Source organism: Bombina bombina, chromosome 1 (assembly GCF_027579735.1).
Source record: "Bombina bombina isolate aBomBom1 chromosome 1, aBomBom1.pri, whole genome shotgun sequence".
NCBI classification, from domain to species: Eukaryota; Metazoa; Chordata; class Amphibia; order Anura; family Bombinatoridae; genus Bombina; species Bombina bombina.
Window position 1 is genome coordinate 1140707192 of NC_069499.1, and position 24432 is coordinate 1140731623.

Sequence of the window (24432 nt, forward strand, 5' to 3'; positions counted from 1 at the left end):
AGACAGACTACAGTTTGCTTATCCTTTTACACAGAAAGACTACAGTTTGCTTAACCTCTTACACAGACAGACTACAGTTTGCTTATCCTTTTACACAGACAGACTACAGTTTGCTTATCCTCTTACACAGACAGACTACAGTTTGCTTATCCTCTTACACAGACAGACTACAGTTTGCTTATCCTCTTACACAGACAGACTACAGTTTGCTTATCCTTTTACACAGAAAGACTACAGTTTGCTTAACCTCTTACACAGACAGACTACAGTTTGCTTATCCTTTTACACAGACAGACTACAGTTTGCTTATCCTCTTACACAGACAGACTACAGTTTGCTTATCCTCTTACACAGACAGACTACAGTTTGCTTATCCTTTTACACAGACAGACTACAGTTTGCTTATCCTTTTACACAGACAGACTACAGTTTGCTTATCCTTTTACACAGTCAGACTACAGTTTGCTTATCCTCTTACACAGACAGACTACAGTTTGCTTATCCTTTTACACAGACAGACTACAGTTTGCTTATCCTTTTACATAGACAGACTAAAGTTTGCTGATCCTTTTTACACAGACAGACTATAGATTGCTTATCCTTTTACATAGACAGACTACAGTTTGCTTATCCTCTTACACAGACAGACTACAGTTTGCTTATCCTTTTACACAGACAGACTACAGTTTGCTGTTCCTTTTACATAGACAGACTACAGTTTGCTGTTCCTTTTACACAGACATACTACAGTTTGCTTATCCTTTTACATAGACAGACTAAAGTTTGCTGATCCTTTTTACACAGACAGACTACAGATTGCTTATCCTTTTACACAGACAGACTACAGTTTGCTGTTCCTTTTACACAGACTTCAGTTTGCTTATCCTTTAACACAGACAGACTACAGTTTGCTGTTCCTTTTACATAGACTACAGTTTGCTGTTCATTTTACACAGACAGACTACAGTTTGCTGTTCCTCTTACATAGATAGGCTACAGTTTGCTTATCATCTTACACAGACAGACTACAGTTTGCTTATCCTCTTACACAGACAGACTACAGTTTTCTTATCCTCTTACACAGACAGACTACAGTTTGCTTATCCTTTTACATAGTCAGACTACAGTTTGCTTATCCTTTTACACAGACAGACTACAGTTTGCTTATCCTTTTACACAGACAGACTACAGTTTGCTTATCCTATTACACAGACAGACTACAGTTTGCTTATCCTTTTACATAGACAGACTACAGTTTGCTTAACCTCTTACACAGACAGACTACAGTTTGCTGTTACTTTTACATAGAGAGACTACAGTTTGCTTATCCTTTTACATAGACAGACTACAGTTTGCTTATCCTTTTACATAGACAGACTACAGTTTGTTTATCCTTTAACACAGACAGACTACAGTTTACTGTTTCTTTTACAGAGACAGACTACACTTTGTTTATCCTTTTACATAGACAGACTACAGTTTGCTGTTCCTTTTACACAGACTACAGTTTGCTGTTCCTTTTACACAGACAGACTACAGTTTGCTTATCTCCTTACACAGACAGACTACAGTTTGCTGTTCCTTTTACACAGACGGACTAGAGTTTGCTTATCCTTTTACACAGACAGACTACAGTTTGCTGTTCCTCTTATATAGACAGACTACAGTTTGCTTATCCTCTTACACAGACAGACTACAGTTTGCTTATCCTCTTACACAGACAGACTACAGTTTGTTGTTCCTTTTACATAGACAGACTACAGTTTGCACTTCCTATTTCTTCTTATAGATAGCCTACAGTTTGCACTTCCTATTTCTTCTTATAGACAGGCTACAGTTTGCACTTTATATTTCTTCTTATAGATAGCCTACAGTTTGCACTTCCTATTTCTTCTTATAGACAGGCTACATTTTGCACTTTATATATCTTCTTATAGACAGGCTACATTTTGCACTTTATATATCTTCTTATAGACAAGCTACAGCTTGCACTTTATACTTCTTCTCATAGACAGGCTACAGTTTGCACTTTATACTTCTCATAGACAGGCTACAGCTTGCACTTTATACTTCTTCTTATAGACAGGCTACAGCTTGCACTTTATACTTCTTCTTATAGACAGGCTACAGCTTGCACTTTATACTTCTTCTTATAGACAGGCTACAGCTTGCACTTTATACTTCTTCTTATAGACAGGCTACAGCTTGCACTTTATACTTCTTCTTATAGACAGGCTACAACTTGCACTTTATACTTCTTCTTATAGACAGGCTACAACTTGCACTTTATACTTCTTCTTATAGACAGGCTACAGCTTGCACTTTATACTTCTTCTTATAGACAGGCTACAGCTTGCACTTTATACTTCTTCTTATAGACAGGCTACAGCTTGCACTTTATACTTCTTCTTATAGACAGGCTACAGCTTGCACTTTATACTTCTTCTTATAGACAGGCTACAGCTTGCACTTTATACTTCTTCTTATAGACAGGCTACAGCTTGCACTTTATACTTCTTCTTATAGACAGGCTACAGCTTGCACTTTATACTTCTTCTTATAGACAGGCTACAACTTGAACTTTATACTTCTTCTTATAGACAGGCTACAACTTGCATTTTATACTTCTTCTTATAGACAGGCTACAGCTTTCACTTTATACTTCTTCTTATAGACAGGCTACAGCTTGCACTTTATACTTCTTCTTATAGACAGGCTACAGTTTGCACTTTATACTTCTTCTTATAGACAGGCTACAGCTTGCACTTTATACTTCTTCTTATAGACAGGCTACAGTTTGCACTTTATACTTCTTCTTATAGACAGGCTACAGCTTGCACTTTATACTTCTTCTTATAGACAGACTACAGCTTGTACTTTATACTTCTTATTATAGAAAGGTTACAATTTGGACTTCCTACTTCTTCTTATATACAAGCTACATCTTGCAATTCCTGTTTCTACTCTGTGTCTTCTTTTTTTCTGAACGCAATTCAAATTCTAGGCCATTTGTACTCATCACATTCCACAGCTAAAAGGACTTGATAAACTCAGGTCATCACTTTTAAAATGGTCACTGAGTATCTCCATATTGGATTATATTAGGAAGCAATGTGACCAAACAGACACAAGCGCTACTTGCTCAAATCAATAAAAATTATATCAATTAGCAAAATCAATAACCCTTAGAGAGACATACAGACACATGTCTATGATTGTGGAGCACAACAGGCTATTGCATGCATGTCAGCCATTAGCATTGCTACAAACTATAAAAAAGATCAATCAACATTCAGACCCAACCTGTGATGTCATCGCAAAACCTCCAGAATCGGTAATGTGTTTGTCCTTAATCCAGGACATTTGGGTCTTGGATTACCAAATCAGGAGATTAACAAACTCCAGGAGTATTAATGGCAAAAGCATTTTAGGATTGTGATCACTGGAAAAAGACACTGACTGTTCTGGCCTTATCTGTCAAAAACAAGGCAAGATTGTGATGAACCCACTGATTAGGAAAGTGCATTAAAGGGATAGTCTTATCAAAATTAAACTTTCATGATTCAGAAAGAGCATGCAATTTTAAGCAAATTTCCAATTTACTCCTATTATCATTTTCTTCATTCTCTTGATATCTTTATTTGAATGTAAGCTTAGAAGCTGGCCCATTTTTGGTTCAGCATCTGGGTAAAGCTTGCTGATTGGAGGCTACATTTAGACACTAATCAGAAAGTGCTACCCAGGTGCTGAACCAAAAATGGGCTTGCGCCTATGCTTACAATCTTGCTTTTTTAAATAAAGATACCAAGAGAAGTAAGAAAAATTGCTAATAGGAGTAAATTAGAAAGTTGCTTAAAATTGCATGCTCTATCTGAATCATCAAATATTAATTTTGACTAGACTATTCCTTTAATGCAAACATTATATGGTCTAATGAATAACAGCATTTATTTTTTTGCATTATTCGGTTTCTTTAAACACATACTGCTGGCTACACAGAAAAGGACAGGCTTGTGGACTCCCACCATGAAATAAGTGAAATGATCAGGTAAGCATAAATTTTGTTTTCTTTCATAAGATGGTGAGAGTCCACAAGATCGACACATGAGGGATCTTATACTCAAGCAGATAAGTCCAGGAGACCACCATGATTAAGGGGGGACAATACAGTTAAGGCCGGATTGACACTGACCAGAATTGCGGCCTGTAGTACTTTCCTGCCAAAAACTGCCTCTTAAGAGGCATACACGTCGAAGTAGTAACATTTTGTGAAAGTGTGTAAAGAAGACCAAGAAGTCACTTTGCATATCTGGCCTGGTATAAAAGCTTCATGGCGAATGGCCCAAGAAATATCAACTGCCCTAGTGCAATGAGCAGTAATGTGCTCAGGGGGGAGTTTTTCCCACTTCCATATATACCTTTTGAATAAAGGCCTTAAGCCTGGTGGCTAAAGTTACTGCAGTAGCTTCAACATAGATTTTTTTAACTAACTTTATTTATAGCAGTTGCAGGACAAGTGAACAATCATACGTACAGTACACGTTGAAAAGGATTTTCAAGACACTGAAAAAAGTCATTATCACATTGAAACCTAAAACCCTCAAGTGAGGCATTTCAACATCCTGTGTTTGCTGTAGATAAGAGGCAATAGTTAGAAAAACTTGTCCCAATCAACTAATTTTACATTATAAAAGAAAATAGTAACCAACACTAATACAAACAAAAATAACAGAACAACAAAAATTTGTCATAAACTTTCTATAGTTTTCCCAGGGTGCCAATCTCCTCTTTTAACCAGTCATGACTATAAGGCAACCCATCCATTTTACCACCTCAGCAAAATCTATTGCCCACTTGCCCTTCATAGTCAGTTTCTAAAAGGATATAAAATTTGTCTTTGTATGTATGGTTGAAGAGTGAGTAAAAAAGGCTCCCACTTTTTCATAAAATCATTTATTCCATGTAATTGCTGCATTAAGGTATTTTTCAATCTAATAAACGTTCATTGGTGCTTCTTTAACCATGTTCGCAAAACTAATTTTCTGGCTAATACAATTGAATTGTGGATATCAACATAAAATGTTAATGCCCTCACTACATCAAGATTGTGAAGAAGATGCTCCATTGAATTTTTAGTCGGTATTAAGAATAAACCACAATTTCTTGGTTAATAGCATCCATAAATACCACCTTGGAAAGAAAGAAATGGTTAGTTTAAAGATAAAAGCTGAAGGTCTAAACCATCCATATGTTCAAATAGAATGGCTAGAAGTACCCTCAAAACCAAATTAAGGTTTCACAGAAAAGTAACTAGTCTAATAACTGGTTTAATTCTGATCAAGGCCTGAACAAAGGTCTGGATATCATGATCCTTGGCACTCTTCTTGTGATATAAAATGGATAAGGTCGAAATCTGACCCTTAAGAGAACTGTCTGATAAGTCTTTCTACAGACTGCCCAATAGAAACTAGAGAATTCTAAAAGAAATCTAATAGTATCTTGTTTGAGCATGCCAGGATAACAAAATGTATGCTTACCTGATAAATTTGTTTCTTTCCAGACATGGAGAGTCCACAACGTCATTCCAATTACTAGTGGCAATATCACTCCTGGCCAGCAGGAGGAGGCAAAGAGCACCACAGCAAAGCTGTTAAAGGGACAGTCTAGTCAAAATTAAACTTCATGATTTAAACAACTTTCCAATTGACTTTTATCATTCAATTTGCTTTGATTCCCTTGGTGGTATTTTTGAAAAGCTAAACCTAGCTAGGCTCAAACTGATTTCTAAACTGTTTAAAAATGCTCTGAGCTAAGAGGTGGTTTTCAAGTTTTTCACAGTTAGACAGTAGTACTTCATGTGTGTCATATAGATAACATTATGCTAACTCCTGTGGAGTTATTTAGGAGTCTGCACTGATTGGCTAAACTGCATGTCTGTCAAAAGCATTGAAATAAGGGGGCAGTCTGCAGAGGCTTAGATACAAGATAATCACAGAGTTAAAACATATATTAATAATATAAATGTCTTGGTTATGCAAAACTGGGTAATGGGTAATAAAGGGATTATCTATCTTTTTAAACAATAACAATTCTGGTGTAGACTGTCCCTTTAAGTGTCACCCCCCTACCCATAATCCCCAGTCATTCGACTGAAGGGAAATGGAAAAAGGAATAACACAAAGGTGTAGAGGTGCCTGAGGTTTAGTCAAAGATAACTGTCTAACTAACTAAGGTTGGGGTTGTGGACTCTCCATGTCAGGAAAGAAAGAAATTTATCAGGTAAGCATACATTTTATTTTCTTTCCTAAGACATGGAGAGTCCACAACATCATTCCAATTACTAGTGGGAACCAATACCCAAGCTAGAGGACATGGAATGAATAGGGAGGGAGAACAAGACAGGCAGACCTAAACAGAAGGCACCACTGCTTGAAGAACCTTTATCCCAAAGGAAGCCTCAGCCGAGGCAAAAGTATCAAATTTTTAGAATTTGGAAAAAGTATGCAGAGAGGACCAAGTTGCAGCCTTGCAAATCTGTTCCATAGAAGCTTCATTTTTGAAAGCCCAAGAAAAGGACCAGCCCTAGTGGAATGAGCTGTAATTCTCTCAGGAGGCTGATGAACAGCAGTCTCGTAAGCAAAACAAATTATACTTAGCAGTAGCCTTCTGACCCTTACGCTTTCCTGAGAAACAAACAAACAGGGCAGGAGACTGGCAAAAATCCTTAGTCCCTGAAGGTAGAATTTTAGAGCATGCACAACATTTAAGTTGTGCAACAGACGTTCCTTATGAGGAGGAGGATTGGGACAGAGAGAATGAACAACAATTTTCTGATTAATATTTCTATCCAAAACCATTTTTAGGGAGAAACCCCAATTTAGTACGAACAACCGCCTTATCCGCATGAAAGATAATATAAGGCAAATCACACTGCAAAGCCGAGAGTTCTGAAACTCACCGAGCAGAAGAGATAGCAATAAGAAACAAAACCTTTCAAGATAACAACTTAATATCTATTGGATATATTGGATCAAAAGGAGCCTGATGCAAAACTTTAAGAACAAGGTTAAGGCTCCAAGGAGGAGCAAGAGGTTTAAAACACAGGCCTAATTCTGACCAGGGCCTGACAAAAAGATTGAACATCTGGCACATCTGCCAGACTCTTATGTAAAAGAATAGATAATGCAGAAATCTGACCTTTCAGAGAACTGAATGACAACCCTTTCTCCAGACCCTCCTGGAGAAAAGACAAACTTCTAGGAATCCTGACCCTACTCCAAGAGAAGCCCTTTGATTCACACCAATAAAGGTATTTACGTCAGCCTTACCAGCCTGCAGCATGGTCTCAAAGACCGATTCAGAAAACCCATGCTTAGCCAGAACTAAGCGTTCAATCTCCAAGCCGTCAGCTTCAGAGAAATTAGATTTGGATGGAGAAATGGACCCTGAGTTACAAGGTCCTTCCTCAGAGGCAACCTACAAAGTGGCAGAGATGACATCTTCACTTGATCTGCATACCAGATCATGCAAGGCCATGCAGGAGCTATTGGAATTACCGACGCTCTCTCCTGTTTGATACGAGCAATGACTCCATGCAGTCAGCCTCAGAGAAATTAGATTTGGATGGTTGAAAGGACCCTGAATTAGAAGGTCCTGCCTCAGAGGCAGAGACCATGGTGGACAGGACGACATGTCCACTAGGTCTGCATACCAGGTCCTGCGTGGCCACGCAGGCGCTATCAGAATCACCAATGCCCTCTCTTGTTTGATCTTGGCAATCAGTCGAGGTAGCAGTGGAAATGGTGGAAACACATAAGCCATGTTGAAAACCCAAGGGGCTGCTAGAGCATCTATAAGCGTCGCTCCCGGGTCCCTGGACCTGGATCCGTAACAAGGAAGCTTGGCGTTGTGGCGAGACGCTGTGAGATCCAGTTCTGGTTTGCCCCAACGATGAATCAGTTGAGCGAAGACCTCCGGATGAAGTTCCCACTCCCCCGGATGAAAAGTCTGGCGACTTAGGAATTCCGCCTCCCAGTTCTCCACGGCTGGGATGTAGATCGCTGACAGGTGGCAAGAGTGAGACTCTGCCCAGCGAATTATCTTTGAGACTTCCAACATCTCTAGGGAACTCCTGGTTCCCCCTTGATGGTTGATGTAGGCCACAGTCGTGATGTTGTCTGACTGAAATCTGATGAACCTCAGCGTTGCTAACTGAGGCCAAGCTAGAAGAGCATTGAATATTGCTCTCAACTCCAAAATATTTATTGGGAGGAGTTTCTCCTCCTGAGTCCATAATCCCTGAGCCTTCAGGGAGTTCCAGACTGCGCCCCAACCTAGAAGGCTGGCATCTGTTGTTACAATTGTCCAATCTGGCCTGCGAAAGGTCATCCCCTTGGACAGATGGACCCGAGAAAGCCACCAGAGAAGAGAATCTCTGGTCTCTTGATCCAGATTTAGTAGAGGGGACAAATCTGAGTAATCCTCATTCCACTGACTTAGCATGCATAATTGCAGAGGTCTGAGATGCAGGCGCGCAAATGGTACTATGTCCATTGCCGCTACCATTAAGCCGATTACTTCCATGCACTGAGCTACTGACGGGCGTGGAATGGAATGAAGGACACGGCAAGCATTCAGAAGCTTTGATAACCTGGACTCCGTCAGGTAAATCTTCATCTCTATAGAATCTATAAGAGTCCCCAGAAAAGGAACTCTTGTGAGTGGTAATAGAGAACTCTTTTCCACGTTCACCTTCCACCAATGCGACCTCAGAAATGCCAGTACTATCTCTGTATGAGACTTGGCAATTTGAAAACTTGACGCTTGTATCAGAATGTCGTCTAGGTACTGAGCCACCGCTATGCCTCGCGGTCTTAGCACCGCTAGAAGTGAGCCCAGAACCTTTGTAAAAATTCTCGGGGCCGTAGCTAACCCGAAGGGAAGAGCTACAAACTGGTAATGCCTGTCTAGAAAGGCAAATCTTAGGTACCGATAATGATCTTTGTGAATCGGTATATGAAGGTAGGCATCCTTTAAGTCTACTGTGGTCATGTTATTGACCCTCTTGGATCATGGGTAGGATGGTTCGAATAGTTTCCATTTTGAATGATGGAACTCTTAGGAATTTGTTTAAGATTTTTAGGTCCAAGATTGGTCTGAAGGTTCCCTCTTTCTTGGGAACCACAAACAGATTTGAGTAAAAACCTTGCCCTTGTTCCGTCCGCGGAACTGGGTGGATCACCCCCATTACTAAGAGGTCTTGTACACAGCGTAGAAATGCCTCTTTCTTTATTTGGTTTGCTGATAACCTTGAAAGATGAAATCTCCCTTGTGGAGGAGAAGCTTTGAAGTCCAGAAGATATCCCTGAGATATGATCTCCAACGCCCAGGGATCCTGGACATCTCTTGCCCAAGCCTGGGCGAAGAGAGAAAGTCTGCCCCCCACTAGATCCATTTCCGGATAGGGGACCCTCTCTTCATGCTGTCTTAGGGGCAGAAGTAGGTTTTCTGGCCTGCTTACCCTTGTTCCAGGACTGGTTAGCTTTCCAGCCCTGTCTGTAATGAGCAACCGTTCCTTCCTGTTTTGGAGCGGAGGAAGTTGATGCTGCTCCTGCCTTGAAGTTACGAAAGGCACGAAAATTAGACTGTTTGGCCTTTGATTTGGCCCTGTCCTGAGGAAGAGTATGACCCTTACCTCCAGTAATGTCAGCAATAATTTCTTTCAAGCCGGGCCCGAATAAGGTCTGCCCCTTGAAAGGAATATTAAGCAATTTAGATTTAGAAGTCACGTCAGCTGTCCAGGATTTAAGCCATAGCGCTCTGCGCGCCTGGATGGTGAATCCGGAGTTCTTAGCCGTTAGTTTGGTTAAATGTACAACGGCATCAGAAACAAATGCATTAGCTAGCTTAAGTGCTTTAAGCTTGTCCATAATCTCATCCAATGGAGCTGTGCGAATGGCCTCTTCCAGAGACTCAAACCAGAATGCCGCAGCAGCAGTGACAGGCGCAATGCATGCAAGGGGCTGTAAGATAAAACCTTGTTGAACAAACTATGGGGGGTAGTTATCAAGCCGTCTACTTTTCTGGCTTCGCCGGCCCAATACGCCCGCCTAAGCTCGCCTACCTTCGCCGCCGCAGACCTGAAAAAATACGCCTAAGTTATCAAATAAAGCTGTCAAAAAGCCGCGGGGCGATGAGCAGTGGACTGTGACAGTTATCACTCATCCGATCTCGCTGCTCTTCGGCTTTTTCCCAGCTTTATTGCTAGCCTGTTACTAAGCACTCACACTAAACTACACTGTTCTATCCCTATACCGGCGCCCCCGGAGCCTCCCGCAACTCAATAAAGTTACTAACCCCTAAACCGCCGCTCCTAGACCCTGCCGCAACTCTTATAAATGTATTAACCCCTAAACCGCCGCTCCCTGAACCCGCCGCAACCTATATTAAACCTATTAACCCCTATCCTGCCCCCCCTACACCGTCGTCACCTATAATATATTTATTAACCCCTAATCTGCCTCCCCTACACCGTCGCCCCCTATAATACATTTATTAACCCCTATCCTGCCCCCCACTACGCCGCCGCCACTGTAATAAAATTATTAACCCCTAAACCTAAGTCTAACCCTAACCCTAACGCCCCCCTAACTTAAATATTAATTAAATAAATCTAAATAATATTTCTCTTATTAACTAAGTTAATCCTATTTAAAACTAAATACTTACCTATAAAATAAACCCTAATATAGCTACAATATAAATAATAATTATATTCTAGCTATCTTAGGATTTATTTTTATTTTACAGGTACCTTTCAATTTATTTTAACTAGGTACAATAGCTATTAAATAGTTATTAACTATTTAATAGCTTACCTAGCTAAAATAAACTGAAATTTACCTGTAAAATAAATCCTAACCTAAGTTACAATTACACCTAACACTACACTATACTTTAATAAATTATTCCTATTTAAAAAATAAATACTTACCTGTAAAATAAACACTAAGATAGCTACAATATAATTAATAATTATATTGTATCTATCTTAGGATTTATATTTATTTTACAGGTAACTTTGTATTTATTTTAGCTAGTTAGAATAGTTATTAAATAGTTATTAACTATTTAATAACTACCTAGCTAAAAGAAATACAAAATTACCTGTAAAATAAATCCTAACCTAAGTTACAATTAAACCTAACACTACACTATCATTAAATTAATTAAATAAACTACCTACAAATAACTACAATTAAATACAATTACATAAACTAACTAAAGTACAAAAAATAAAAAAAGCTAAGTTACAAAAAATAAAAAAATAAGTTACAAACATGTTAAAAATATTACAACAATTTTAAGCTACTTACACCTAATCTAAGCCCCATAATAAAATAACAAACCCCCCAAAATAAAAAAATGCCCTACCCTATTCTAAATTAAATAAAGTTCAAAGCTCTTTTACCTTACCAGCCCTTAAAAGGGCCATTTGTGGGGGCATGCCCCAAAGAAAACAGCTCTTTTGCCTGTAAAAGAAAAATACAACCCCCCCCCCAACATTAAAACCCACCACCCACATACCCCTAATCTAACCCAAACCCCCCTTACAAACACTAATCCCCTGAAGATCATCCTACCTTTAGTCGTCTTCACTCAGCCGAGCCACCGATGGAACCGAAGTGGACATCTGGAGCGGAAGAAGTTAATCCTCCAAGCGGCGCTGAAGAAATCTTCCATCCGATGAAGTCATCATCCAGGCGGCGCTGAAGAAAAGTCTTAGATCCGGCCGATGTCATCTTCAAAGAGGCGCTGAAGAGGTCTTCTATCCGGGCGAAGTCATCTTCCAAGCCGGGTCTTGAATCTTCCTTCCGCCGACGCGGAACCTCCTTCTTCACCGACGGACTACGACGAATGAAGGCTCCTTTAAGGGACGTCATCCAAGATGGCGTCCCCTCAATTCCGATTGGCTGATAGGATTCTATCAGCCAATCGGAATTAAGGTAGGAAAAATCTGATTGGCTGATGGAATCAGCCAATCAGATTGAGCTTGCATTCTATTGGCTGTTCCGATCAGCCAATAGAATGCGAGCTCAATCTGATTGGCTGATTGGATCAGCCAATCGGATTGAACTTGAATCTGATTGGCTGATTCCATCAGCCAATCAGAATTTTCCTACCTTAATTCCGATTGGCTGATAGAATCCTATCAGCCAATCGGAATTGAGGGGACGCCATCTTGGATGACGTCCCTTAAAGGAGCCTTCATTCGTCGTAGTCCGTCGGTGAAGAAGGAGGTTCCGCGTCGGCGGAAGGAAGATTCAAGACCCGGCTTGGAAGATGACTTCGCCCGGATAGAAGACCTCTTCAGCGCCTCTTTGAAGATGACATCGGCCGGATCGAAGACTTTTCTTCAGCGCCGCCTGGATGATGACTTCATCGGATGGAAGATTTCTTCAGCGCCGCTTGGAGGATTAACTTCTTCCGCTCCGGATGTCCACTTCGGTTCCATCGGTGGCTCGGCTGAGTGAAGACGACTAAAGGTAGGATGATCTTCAGGGGATTAGTGTTAGGTTTTTGTAAGGGGGGTTTGGGTTAGATTAGGGGTATGTGGGTGGTGGGTTTTAATGTTGGGGGGGGGGTTGTATTTTTCTTTTACAGGCAAAAGAGCTGTTTTCTTTGGGGCATGCCCCCACAAATGGCCCTTTTAAGGGCTGGTAAGGTAAAAGAGCTTTGAACGTTATTTAATTTAGAATAGGGTAGGGCATTTTTTTATTTTGGGGGGGTTTGTTATTTTATTAGGGGGCTTAGATTAGGTGTAAGTAGCTTAAAATTGTTGTAATATTTTTAACATGTTTGTAACTTATTTTTTTATTTTTTGTACTTTAGTTAGTTTATGTAATTGTATTTAATTGTAATTATTTGTAGGTAGTTTATTTAATTAATTTAATGATAGTGTAGTGTTAGGTTTAATTGTAACTTAGGTTAGGATTTATTTTACAGGTAATTTTGTATTTCTTTTAGCTAGGTAGTTATTAAATAGTTAATAACTATTTAATAACTATTCTAACTAGCTAAAATAAATACAAAGTTACCTGTAAAATAAATATAAATCCTAAGATAGCTACAATATAATTATTAATTATATTGTAGCTATCTTAGTGTTTATTTTACAGGTAAGTATTTATTTTTTAAATAGGAATAATTTATTAAAGTATAGTGTAGTGTTAGGTGTAATTGTAACTTAGGTTAGGATTTATTTTACAGGTAAATTTCAGTTTATTTTAGCTAGGTAAGCTATTAAACAGTTAATAACTATTTAACCCCTTAATGACCACAATGTACCCTATATGTCACTGGTCGTTAAGGGTTTTTTCAGGACATAATAGCACAAGTCTAGCAAGAACACGCTATTAATTACCTCCCTCCAGCAGGCTTTGTGGAATAGAGCAGTCTCAACGCTGGTGGCAAGGCCGCGATATAAAACAATCAAGTCCCAAAAAAAGGCCAACGACATACAGGGTACGTCGCTGGTCCTTAAGGGGTTAATAGCTATTGTACCTAGTTAAAATAAATTGAAAGGTACCTGTAAAATAAAAATAAATCCTAAGATAGCTAGAATATAATTATTATTTATATTGTAGCTATATTAGGGTTTATTTTATAGGTAAGTATTTAGTTTTAAATAGGATTCATTTAGTTAATAAGAGTTAATTTATTTAGATTGATTTAATTAATATTTAAGTTAGGGGGGCGTAAGGGTTAGGGTTAGACTTAGGTTTAGGGGTTAATAATTTTATTACAGTGGCGGCGGCGGCGTAGTGGGGTGCAGGATAGGGGTTAATAAATTTATTATAGGTGGCGACGGTGTAGGGGGGGGCAGATTAGGGGTTAATACATTTATTATAGGTGGCGACGGTGTAGGGGGGGCAGGATAGGGGTTAATACATTTAATATAGGTTGCGGCGGGTTCAGTGAGCGGCGGTTTAGGGGTTAATACATTTATTATAGTTGCGGTGGGCTCCGGGAGCGGCGGTTTAGGGGTTAATATGAATAGAGTAGCTTGCGGTGGGCTCCGGGAGCGGTGGTTTAGGGGGTAATAACTTTATTTAGTTGCGGCGGTGTAGGGGGGACAGATTAGTGGTGTTTAGACTCGGGGTACATGTTAGAGTGTTAGGTGTAGACAGCTCCCATAGGAATCAATGGGATGTCTGTCAGCAGCGAACTTGTACTTTCGCTATGGTCAGACTCCCATTGATTCCTATGGGATCCGCCGCCTACAGGGTGGCGGATTGAAAACCAGGTACGCTGGGCCGTAAAAGTGCCGAGCGTACCTGCTAGTCATTTGATAACTAGCAAAAGTAGTGAGAATGTGCCGCACTTGTGTGCGGAACATCTGGAGTGACGTAAGAATCGATCTGTGTCGGACTGAGTCCGGCGGATCGAAGCTTACGTCACAAAATTCTACTTTTGCCAGTCTCGAGCCTTTGATAACTAAGGCGTATCAGCCTCGCCACAAATACGCTGCGGAATTCCAGCGTATTTGAGGTTGACGGCTTGATAACTAGGCCCCATTTTCTTAAGGTAACCTTCTAATTTTTTATCCATTGGATCCGAAAAGGCACAACTATCCTCCACCGGGATAGTGGTACGTTTAGCTAAAGTAGAAACTGCTCCCTCCACCTTAGGGACCGTCTGCCATAAGTCTTGTGTGGTGGCGTCTATTGGAAACATTTTCCTAAATATCGGAGGAGGGGAAAAGGGCACACCGGGTCTATCCCACTCCTTGCTAATAATCTCTGTAAGCCTTTTAGGTATAGGAAAAACGTCAGTACACACCGGTACCGCAAAGTATCTATCCAGCCTACATATTTTCTCTGGAATTGCAACCGTGTTACAATCATTCAGAGCCGCCAATACCTCCCCTAGCAATACACGGAGGTTCTCAAGTTTAAATTTAAAATTAGAAATCTCTGAATCCGGTCTCCCTGGATCAGATCCGTCACCCACAGAATGAAGCTCTCCGTCCTCATGTTCTGCAAATTGTGACGCAGTATCGGACATGGCTCTCACATCATCAGCGCGCGATGTCCTTAACCCAGAGCTATCGCGCTTGCCTCTTAATTCTGGCAATTTAGATAATACCTCTGTCATAACAGCAGCCATGTCTTGCAAAGTGATTTGTATGGGCCTCTCTGATGTACTTGGCGCCACAATATCACGCGCCTCCTGAGCGGGAGGCGAAGGTACTGACACGTGAGGAGAGTTAGTCGGCATAACTTCCCCCTCGTTGTCTGGTGATAATTTCTTTACAAATAAAGATTGACTTTTATTCAAAGTGACATCAATACACTTAGTACACATATTTCTATGGGGCTCCACATTGGCCTTCAAACATAGTGAACAAACAGATTCATCTGTGTCAGACATGTTTAAACAGACTAGCAATGAGACTAGCAAGCTTGGAAAATCCTTTCAATAAGTTTACAAGCAATATAAAAAACGCTACTGCGCCTTTAAGAAGCACAAAAATTTGTCACAGTTGAAATAACAATGAACCAAATCAGTTATAGCAACCAAATTTTCACAGTAAATGTATTAAGTTAGCAAAGCATTGCACCCACTAGCAAATGGATGATTAACCCCTTAATACCCAAAACGGATAATCAATTTAACAATTAACGTTTTTATCACAGTCAAACACACTGTCACAGGTCTGCTGTGACTGATTACCTCCCTCAAAATGAATTTTGAAGACCCCTGAGCTCTCTAGAGACGTCCTGGATCAAGGAGGAAGAAGCAGGAAGACTGTGACTGAATTTTTACTGCGCAAAAAAAGCGCTAAAATAGGCTCCTCCCACTCCTATTACAACAGTGGGAAACCTCAGTTAACCGTTTCTATGCAGAAATATACGACAGCCATGTGGAAAAAATCATGCCCCAAAAGATTTATCACCAAAGTACCTCACAAAAACGAATAACATACCAGTAAACGTTTTAAACATACATTTTAAAAGTTATGTAGTGTTATTAATAAGCCTGCTACCAGTCGCTTCTACTGCAGTTAAGGCTCATACATTACTTCAGTATTAACAGTATTTTCTTAGTCAAATTCCATTCCTTAGAAAATTACTTATTGCACATACATTCATCAGCCTGATACCAGTCGCTACTGAATTTAAGGCTGTACTTACATTACATCGGTATCAGCAGTATTTTCTTAGTCAATTCCATTCCTTAGAAAAATATTCTACTGCACATACCTCATCTGCAGGGGACCCCGCATGCTATTCCCTTTCTGAAGTTACCCCACTCCTCAGAATGTGCGAGAACAGCCAGTGGATCTTAGTTACTTCTGCTAAGATCATAGAAAACGCAGGCAGATTCTTCTTCTAAATACTGCCTGAGAGAAAAAAACAGCACACTCCAGTGCCATTTAAAATAACAAACTTTTGATTGAAGAAATAATTAAGTATAAAAACTCCACACTCCTCTCACACCTTCCTACTATGTTAGTTGCAAGAGAATGACTGGGTATGACATGTGAAGGGAGGAGCTATATAGCAGCTCTGCTTGGGTGATCCTCTTGCAACTTCCTGTTGGGAAGGGAATATATCCCATAAGTAATGGATGACCCGTGGACTGAATACACTTAACAAGAGAAAAAACATTTTTTATTTGGTCCTCTATTCTAAGAAAAAATACCAGCTCAGGAGTAAAATGGCTACCTACGTTAAAGGACCGATTAACCCAGTACTGTATTTTTAGCCAGTATTGCTTCGTCTTAGGACATGACCATAGCATATGTATTAGGTTAGCCTTGCTGTGGGAACACCTTGGGCACAAAAAAGATTGAGAAGGGTAATATTGTGCCATTCTGGACGGAGGTAAATAATATTTATTAACTAGTTTCAGGTGAGACTCTTTTACAGGCATGGGAAGAATACATTTATATACTGCTACAAAACTTTGGACAACCACTTCCGGATTTAAGTTGGAAAAAGTATTCTCCCAGTTTTTACATATTTTCTCTACTCCTAGTGCGCCCTGTTTGGCTAACATTATATCATATATAAGTGAAATTGAGGTTTTACCATTTGAAAATCTATCAATACATGTGTCAATCTTGACCCACTCAGATAGCCAATCCTCCCCGAACTGTAATTTCTGCACAAAATGTCTAATTTGAAAATACGCAAATAGATTGTTCCTTGATAGATTAAATTGTTGAAAAAGAATACCTGCTGGATACACATGCCATGAGTCTACAAAAACCTGTGAAACCCTTGACAGCCCGTTCTCTTCCCACTTTTTAAAGACTCCATGTTGAATTCCAGGCATGAACTCAGGATTACCTCTTATAGGCAGATATTTAGAAAAGTGCGGATCTATTTCCAATTCCTTGCAAAATTTATGCCAGGCTATAATTATATTTTTGATAGAAGAAAACTTCGCAATCTTAGGAGATAGCTGTTTGATTCTATTATGTAGGATAGCTTTTAATGAGAAAGGCATTGAGTTTCTAGTTCAATAGTAGCAAAATTGTTGGAATCAGAAATCCAATCAAGGGCAAATTTAACTAACATGGCAATATTATATATTTTTAAACTAGGAAGAGCTAAGCCCGCAAAAATTGTTCTTTGCGTCAGCTTCACCAAAGATATGCGTGATTTCTTGTTATCCAAAATAAATTTAGATACATATTGCTCAACTTTTCTAAGATCCGCTTTTAAGAGGAACAATGGAAGATTTTGTAGTGGATACAAAATTTGGGGAAACACAATAGTTTTTATTATATTAACATGTGCTGTTATAGATAGGGGAAAAGAGGCCCATACCTCCAGATTGGTTTTTATTTTGTTAAATAGGGATACAAAGTTCAGGTCGTACCATCTTTGGGGGTTTCTGTGTAGGATTATTCCCAAATATTTAAAGTTATCAACGACTTTAAAGGGATGATTTGAACAACTTGTTTTTGATTTATGAATCCAAAGTAACTCGCTTTTGTCAAAGTTAATTTTATATCCCGAGAATGAACTGAATTCAGCATAAATTTGCATAACTAATGGAATATGATACACTGCAGTATCTAAGAAGAGTAACATGTCATCAGCATACAAAAGCGTTTTCAATTTTTGTGAGCCAATTGAGATACCACTTATGTTTTGTCTTAGCCAAATGGCCAAAGGCTCTAACGCAATATCAAACAACAGGGGAGACAAAGGGCACCCTTGCCGTGTTCCCCTACCAAGAGTTATCTTGGGAGATAATATACCATTAATCAGTAAATAAGAGACCGGCCTCCGATATATTTTATGGATAAAATGAAGAAATTGCCCTTGAAAAACAAATCTTTCTAACACAGAAAAAAGATACTGCCATGTAATGGAATCGAAGGCTTTTTCTGCATCTACTGTTAGAAGAGCCAGATCAGCGTATTTATCTTTCTTTAATTTATCTCTATTCCAAAAATAATCCAACAACATTATTACTTTGCGAATATTTTTAGCCGAGTTCCTTCCTTTAATGAAACCTGTCTGATCGGGGTGGATAATGTCATGTAAGCCTTTCGCCAATCTATCCGCAATAATGGAAGTTAGAATTTTATAATCTACATTAAGAATAGAAATTGGCCTATACAAAGCAGGGTCCTCTTTTCCCCTATCTTTTTTAGGTATTAGGGTAACATTGGCTGCTGTCAAAATATTGGACATCATTTCGCTGGAAGAGAAATACTCATTATAGAGCCTTTCCAGGGTAAAGTTAATTTCTTGAGATAGTAATTTATAATATTCAGCTGGTAAGAAGTCTGGCCCTGCAGCTTTGTTTAATTTTGCTTTCTCAATGGCCTTGATGATTTCTTCTCCTGTAATATGTGAATTTAGGTTTTCTAGACATTCTTTAGGAGTTTGAGGCAGTATGATCTGAGCAAATTTTTTTTCAAGATTTGCAACATTCACATCTGTTTTATTATAGAGTTTTTGAATGAAATTATGAAAAACCTTTCTGATCTTTTCAGGGTCAGTGAATCTATCTTTACCGTCTTTAATAGCCGTAATATAATTTTTGCTTTTCTTATTTTTAGTTAGATTAGCTAGATGTTTCGCAGAGATACCGTGAAAGCCTTTGAATTTAAGATTCAATTTGAGATCTTCATATTGAGATCTCTTCTTAAGATAAACCTCCCGATTATTTTTTACCTCAAGATATTTACTCCAATTACTAGTTGATCTTTCATTGTAATAGCTAAGAAGTCTTAACATTCACATGTATACATGCACACAGCCCTAAATTACTTTAACAGAAACTTGTTCACCAGTCCTGCTCAGACAACTTTTTTATACTGTAAAATTTTGATGCAAAACATGAAACCAGCTGTTATATCTACCACAAACTCATCATTTCCCGAGTCTTGGAACTCTGCTGGAGGACAATACCATTTAACAGCAAATGCCCTATTTTTTACACTTACTTCTGTTGGTATAAGTTATAGTGAGACTGAGTGCAGACTGCCGGAGAGGGTGCCTGGTCCATGTAGCTGGTAGGTGGAATAATGTCAGAAGCAACGAACCTTGCGAGAAAATTCACAAAACAGAGATAATTATGAAATATATTATTAATATGAAATGAAGTGTGAGTTTTCCTAATCCCCCCAAAAAATAAAAGCATGAATTCCCTGTTACTAAGGTGATGGATAGAAAAATATGTTTTTTAAAAATCATGCAGGGGTGTTGCCCATATAATTCCATAATTATAAAAAGTGAGTGATAAATTTTACATTTTATTTATCAAAATAATTTATCTGTGTAGTTCAAATCCCTCTTTTCATCCCTTAAATATGTTTCCATAGCTGTCAGGTGATTTATCCTGCCCTATAATGTGCAGTCCCAGTACACTGTGTATAGCATGTGTTTTGCATGAATTCATATGTATGTGTGTACTATTTGTTATTTTGCATGTTTGTGTATAGGTTTAAAATGCATATTTGATTGTATGAGTCTACATATACCAAGTACCACTTACTCTGGAACTACTTGCTTGATCTGTGGCTTCACATAGCCATCAGCTTTGGCTGCAAACAACAGGACAGGAAAAACAGTTATATTAGAGAGGCCAGAAGACATATTGACTTATTATTGTAATTATAACTGTGTATATGTAATGCATTTAAGCATGGTGTATTACACTGCTAAACATTGCAAAGCATAGGGCATCAGTCAATATCATGCTATAAACTAAATGCATCTGTGTATAAACACACATACCCCCCAGAGCTGCTAATATCTGTATGTGGCATATGCTTCCCCCATGTATGCCACACTAGATGTTCTAACAACATTCAAATTAATTTTCTATTTATGCATTCAAATGTATTTACTGGATTTAAACAGACTATATAAAATGTTTTAAAAATACATTTATACCTTTCAAATAATTAGAAAAATATGCATTAGTTTGCAGTTCACACATGAAAAGCCTCTTATTGCGTATAATACTTAGTTTACTGTGGCCAATTTGGGACAAACATAGACAACCTCCTGCACTTATCGACCAAACCCATGTGGGAGTGTCAGGTTTCTGCATTCTACAACTTACAGGGTTAATTTACAGGAAAAGCAAGCAAAATACATAATAACATTATTTTACTTTAGGTAAGTAAACATTTTGGACTAGATTAAAATGGAGCAGAATAAAATTAGTACTATTGTGCTTTAACATTTTCTATGCCTAGGATTGATCCCGGGTTTCTTGGTTGGCAGTCTTGTGGCATTTCTAGAGCCTTCTTATAGAAATAAGAGACTGAAAAAGAACTGAAGACTTGCCTTAAGGTGACAGTTCACTTGAAATTGCAGAAAAAACTGTAATGCATTCAAAAGGGTTTAGTTTAATGAAACATACTGTGTTGTGTGGTTATTTTATACTGTTTATACAGCTGTGTATCATTCATAGCATTCATTTCAAAGCTTTCAATATAAAGGGGCCTGGAACATCCTTCACTTCCAATTGATTTATATTATATACTTACACAAGACACAACTACGATTTTAATCCACTCTCTCATCCTTTTCCACCTTGACTACTGCAACTCCGTCCTCTCAGGTCTCCCTAGCAGCTGTCTAGTTCTTTTACAATCCATAATGAATGACTCTGCCAGGTTCATCTTCCTTACACGTTGCTCCTCATCTGCTGCACCTCTCTGCCAATCCCTTCACTGGCTTCCTCTTGCCTCCAGGATTAAACACACAATTCTGACTCTGACATAAAAAGCCCTCAACTGCACTGCTCAGACCTTGTCTTCAGATACTCTACATCCCTTCCCCTTCGCTCTGCTCACGACTTCCTACTCTCCTCCTCTCTTATTACCTCCTCACATTCCCGTTTACAGGACTTCTCCAGACTGGCTCCCATCTTGTGGAACTCTCTGCCGCGCTCCACAAGACTCTCCCCTAGTTTTGAAAGCTTCAAACACTCCCTAAAGACTCTACTGTTCAGGGATGCATACAACCTACACTAACCTTTACTAATACCAGTTCCTCTCCTCCATTGCTATCCGCCACAAAACCTCCTCAGAATGTAAGCCTAAGAGCCCAACTGCTTGCAGATCACCTTCACAACAGCTGAATACAACAGTGTGAGTCTAGGCAGGGCCCTCTACCCATTTGATCCCTATAATTGCTACCTTGTATACTTGTATGTTTATAGCACTGCGGAATCTGTTGGGCCCTCTACAAATAACCGATAATAATAATAATATACTGAGGTTAATTTTACACAGTTTTTTTTGTTCTTTTTTAACAACCATTCCTTCAGGAACACAACCCTGGCATAAATTGAGAGCTACCTGTATTAAACATTTCACGGATACACACACACCTTTAAGTTCCTCCTAGTCCTGCACATTTTCATATACCATAGCCCTTCAAAACTGTGTGTTTTTTATTATTATTAATATACCTTTATTTTAGATGTGATAAGCATAAATATAACTGACATTTCCAAGTGTATTTTGTGTTGTGTTCCAGTGCAAAAATAAACTTTTAGTATTCAGATAGTGTATGCAGTTTTAAGACACTTTCCAATTTACTTCCACACTTTCCAATTTACTTCCCTTATCAAATTCTGCACAGCCTTTTTTATTCACACTTTCTGTAGAACAAGATCCTACTGAGCATGTGCAGAAGCTCACAGGGTATATGTATACTAGTCTGCGATTGGCTGTTGTCTGTCACATTATACAAGGGGCCGGAAAATAGAAGAAAAAATAAATGTGTCAGAAAAAAATCTGTTTATTTGAAATTCAGAGTAGGTGTTTTTGCATTGTCTTTCATTATGCACTTGTTAGCTATGCAATCCTACTGCATTTAGTGGTCCTTTAAACACTTAAATACACTACAACCAGCAGAGGAGCAGACTCACCGGGGGTGCAGAGCACGGGTGTATAATACTTTGAGAAAACATCATCTTTTGGCCGGTCTGGAAACACATAGATGAGGTAATTCAGATCTCCAAGCCGGTCTGCCAATGAGCGCACAGAGAAGTCACGAGTGGTGAATGGCATAAGGTTCCACAGTGCTCTATCAGCTGGCAAAAAAAAAATAAACATGGTCTGTCACACATCTCATCTAAATTACCTGTCTATCAAAATAACAGTGGAATTGACATAACTTTTAAATGTGCTCTCTTAATTATAAGCATGCACTTGGGAAAGCAGTAATTACTGAAACTAGCATAAAATGCCCAAATGATACCTATTTTAAAAAATAATGCTTATTATGAAGCGGGTCTCAAACAAAAAACTACTGCAGCCTTTATCAGGGAGCAGTATAGTTCAGTATAATTCAAGAGCGACTGAGAACACAGATTTATCCCTGAGAAATATCCCTGAAGGAGTCAGAGTGCTCAGCCCCAAGACAGAACATGCAGTGATCTGAGATGTAATCGCAAAAAATGCAGCATGTCTGCAGAAAGAACAGGATACATGCAGGAATTTTTAGCAATTTAACTTTTCAGTGCTGCTCCATATTAGGCTGTTCTCTTCAAACAGAGCTGTTCTCTGGCTGCACTGTGTAAGTTTTCCTTATCACAGTTCATCCAGAGCAAAGTGCTGTTTTAAGTGAACAGTGAAATATGCAGTAGCGCAGCAAAGCAGTGGTGCATTGATTGACTGGCTCTCAGAGATCGTTTCAAGCCCATCCTCTAGCCTTTAACTGTCTGCAAAGCTGTTTTTTTCTGAATGTAAGACACTTGTATGAGCAATGCACCTTTTTTATTACTACTTCTATGTTAGACTATGTCTGCAGCTAATTTACAATGCAATTTTTAAATACTGCACTATATTATAAAACTTTAAATATTGCTTTATTCTTCATTTAACTAACATGTTGCAATTGAACTGGTGCTTTAGTGTAACTGCCTAATTTAAAATAATTTTTTATTTAAAAATGACCTGCAGAAAATTTTCACTAAAAAAATCTCATTGCAGAAACTGAAAGTGAAAAAACGTTCTGCCTCTGGGGTGCTCAGTAATACTGAAGAAGCCAGCAACACAAGGAGAAATATCACACACAGACATATATTTTCTAATTTTTGAAACAAACATGGTTATCATAAAAGGGACAATAAACACCAAAAATGTTATTGTTTAAAAAGATAGATAATCCCTTTATTAGCATTTCCCCAGTTTTGCATAACCAACACTGTTATAGAAATATACTTTTTACCTCTGTAATTACCTTGTATCTAAGCTTCTGCTGACTGCCTCCTTATCTCAGATCTTTTGACAGACTTGCATTTCAGGCAATTAGTGCTGACTCTTAAATAATTTCATGTACATGAGCACAATGTTATCTATATGAAACACATGAACTAATGCCCTCTAGCTGTAAAAACTGTCAAATGCATTCAAATTAGAGGTGGCATTCAAGTGCTTAGAAATTAGCATATGAGCCTACCTAGTATTAGCCTTCAACTAAGAATAAAAAGAGAACAAAACAAATTTGATGATAAAAGTAAATTAGAAAGTTGTTTAAAATGACATGCTCTATCTGAATCATGAAAGTTTAATTCGGACTTTACTATCCCTTTAACCCTTTGCGTGCTAACGATGGCTCTAGCACTCACCCACCTTGAGGGCAAATCTGGGGGCTCCCACTTACTCCCACCCCAGCGATCTGGCCTGAATAGTGAGAGGCATCGCCGAGGCTTCACGATTCACGCTGTGACGTTACTGCGCAACTTTATTTAAAATTAACAATAGACAATATAGGGAAATGGGGGCATGCTGCTTAGAAGCCTGTATCTCAGGCATCTAAGCCGCTACAGATCCACAAGGCCCACTGTTGGAAAGGTAATCACCTAACCTTTCCAATGGTATAAGTCTAAAAAATGGTTTTAAAAAAAAGCTCAAATCCAGCTTAGCACCCAGGTGGG

General features: G+C 38.9%; 1 protein-coding gene across 3 annotated transcripts in view; it reads right to left on the reverse strand.

Moving 5' to 3' along the window:
- Positions 1-24432, reverse strand: part of LOC128645807 (signal transducer and activator of transcription 5B) — a 981630-nt gene that overhangs the window by 13263 nt on the left and 943935 nt on the right. For all 3 annotated transcript variants that reach the window (XM_053699073.1, XM_053699081.1, XM_053699087.1), the window contains 3 exons: positions 22420-22584; positions 20026-20074; positions 19475-19573 (listed from right to left, as the gene is read on the reverse strand). In XM_053699073.1, the coding sequence (XP_053555048.1) occupies positions 19475-19573; positions 20026-20074; positions 22420-22584 (313 nt within the window). The remainder of the gene's footprint in view (positions 1-19474; positions 19574-20025; positions 20075-22419; positions 22585-24432) is intronic.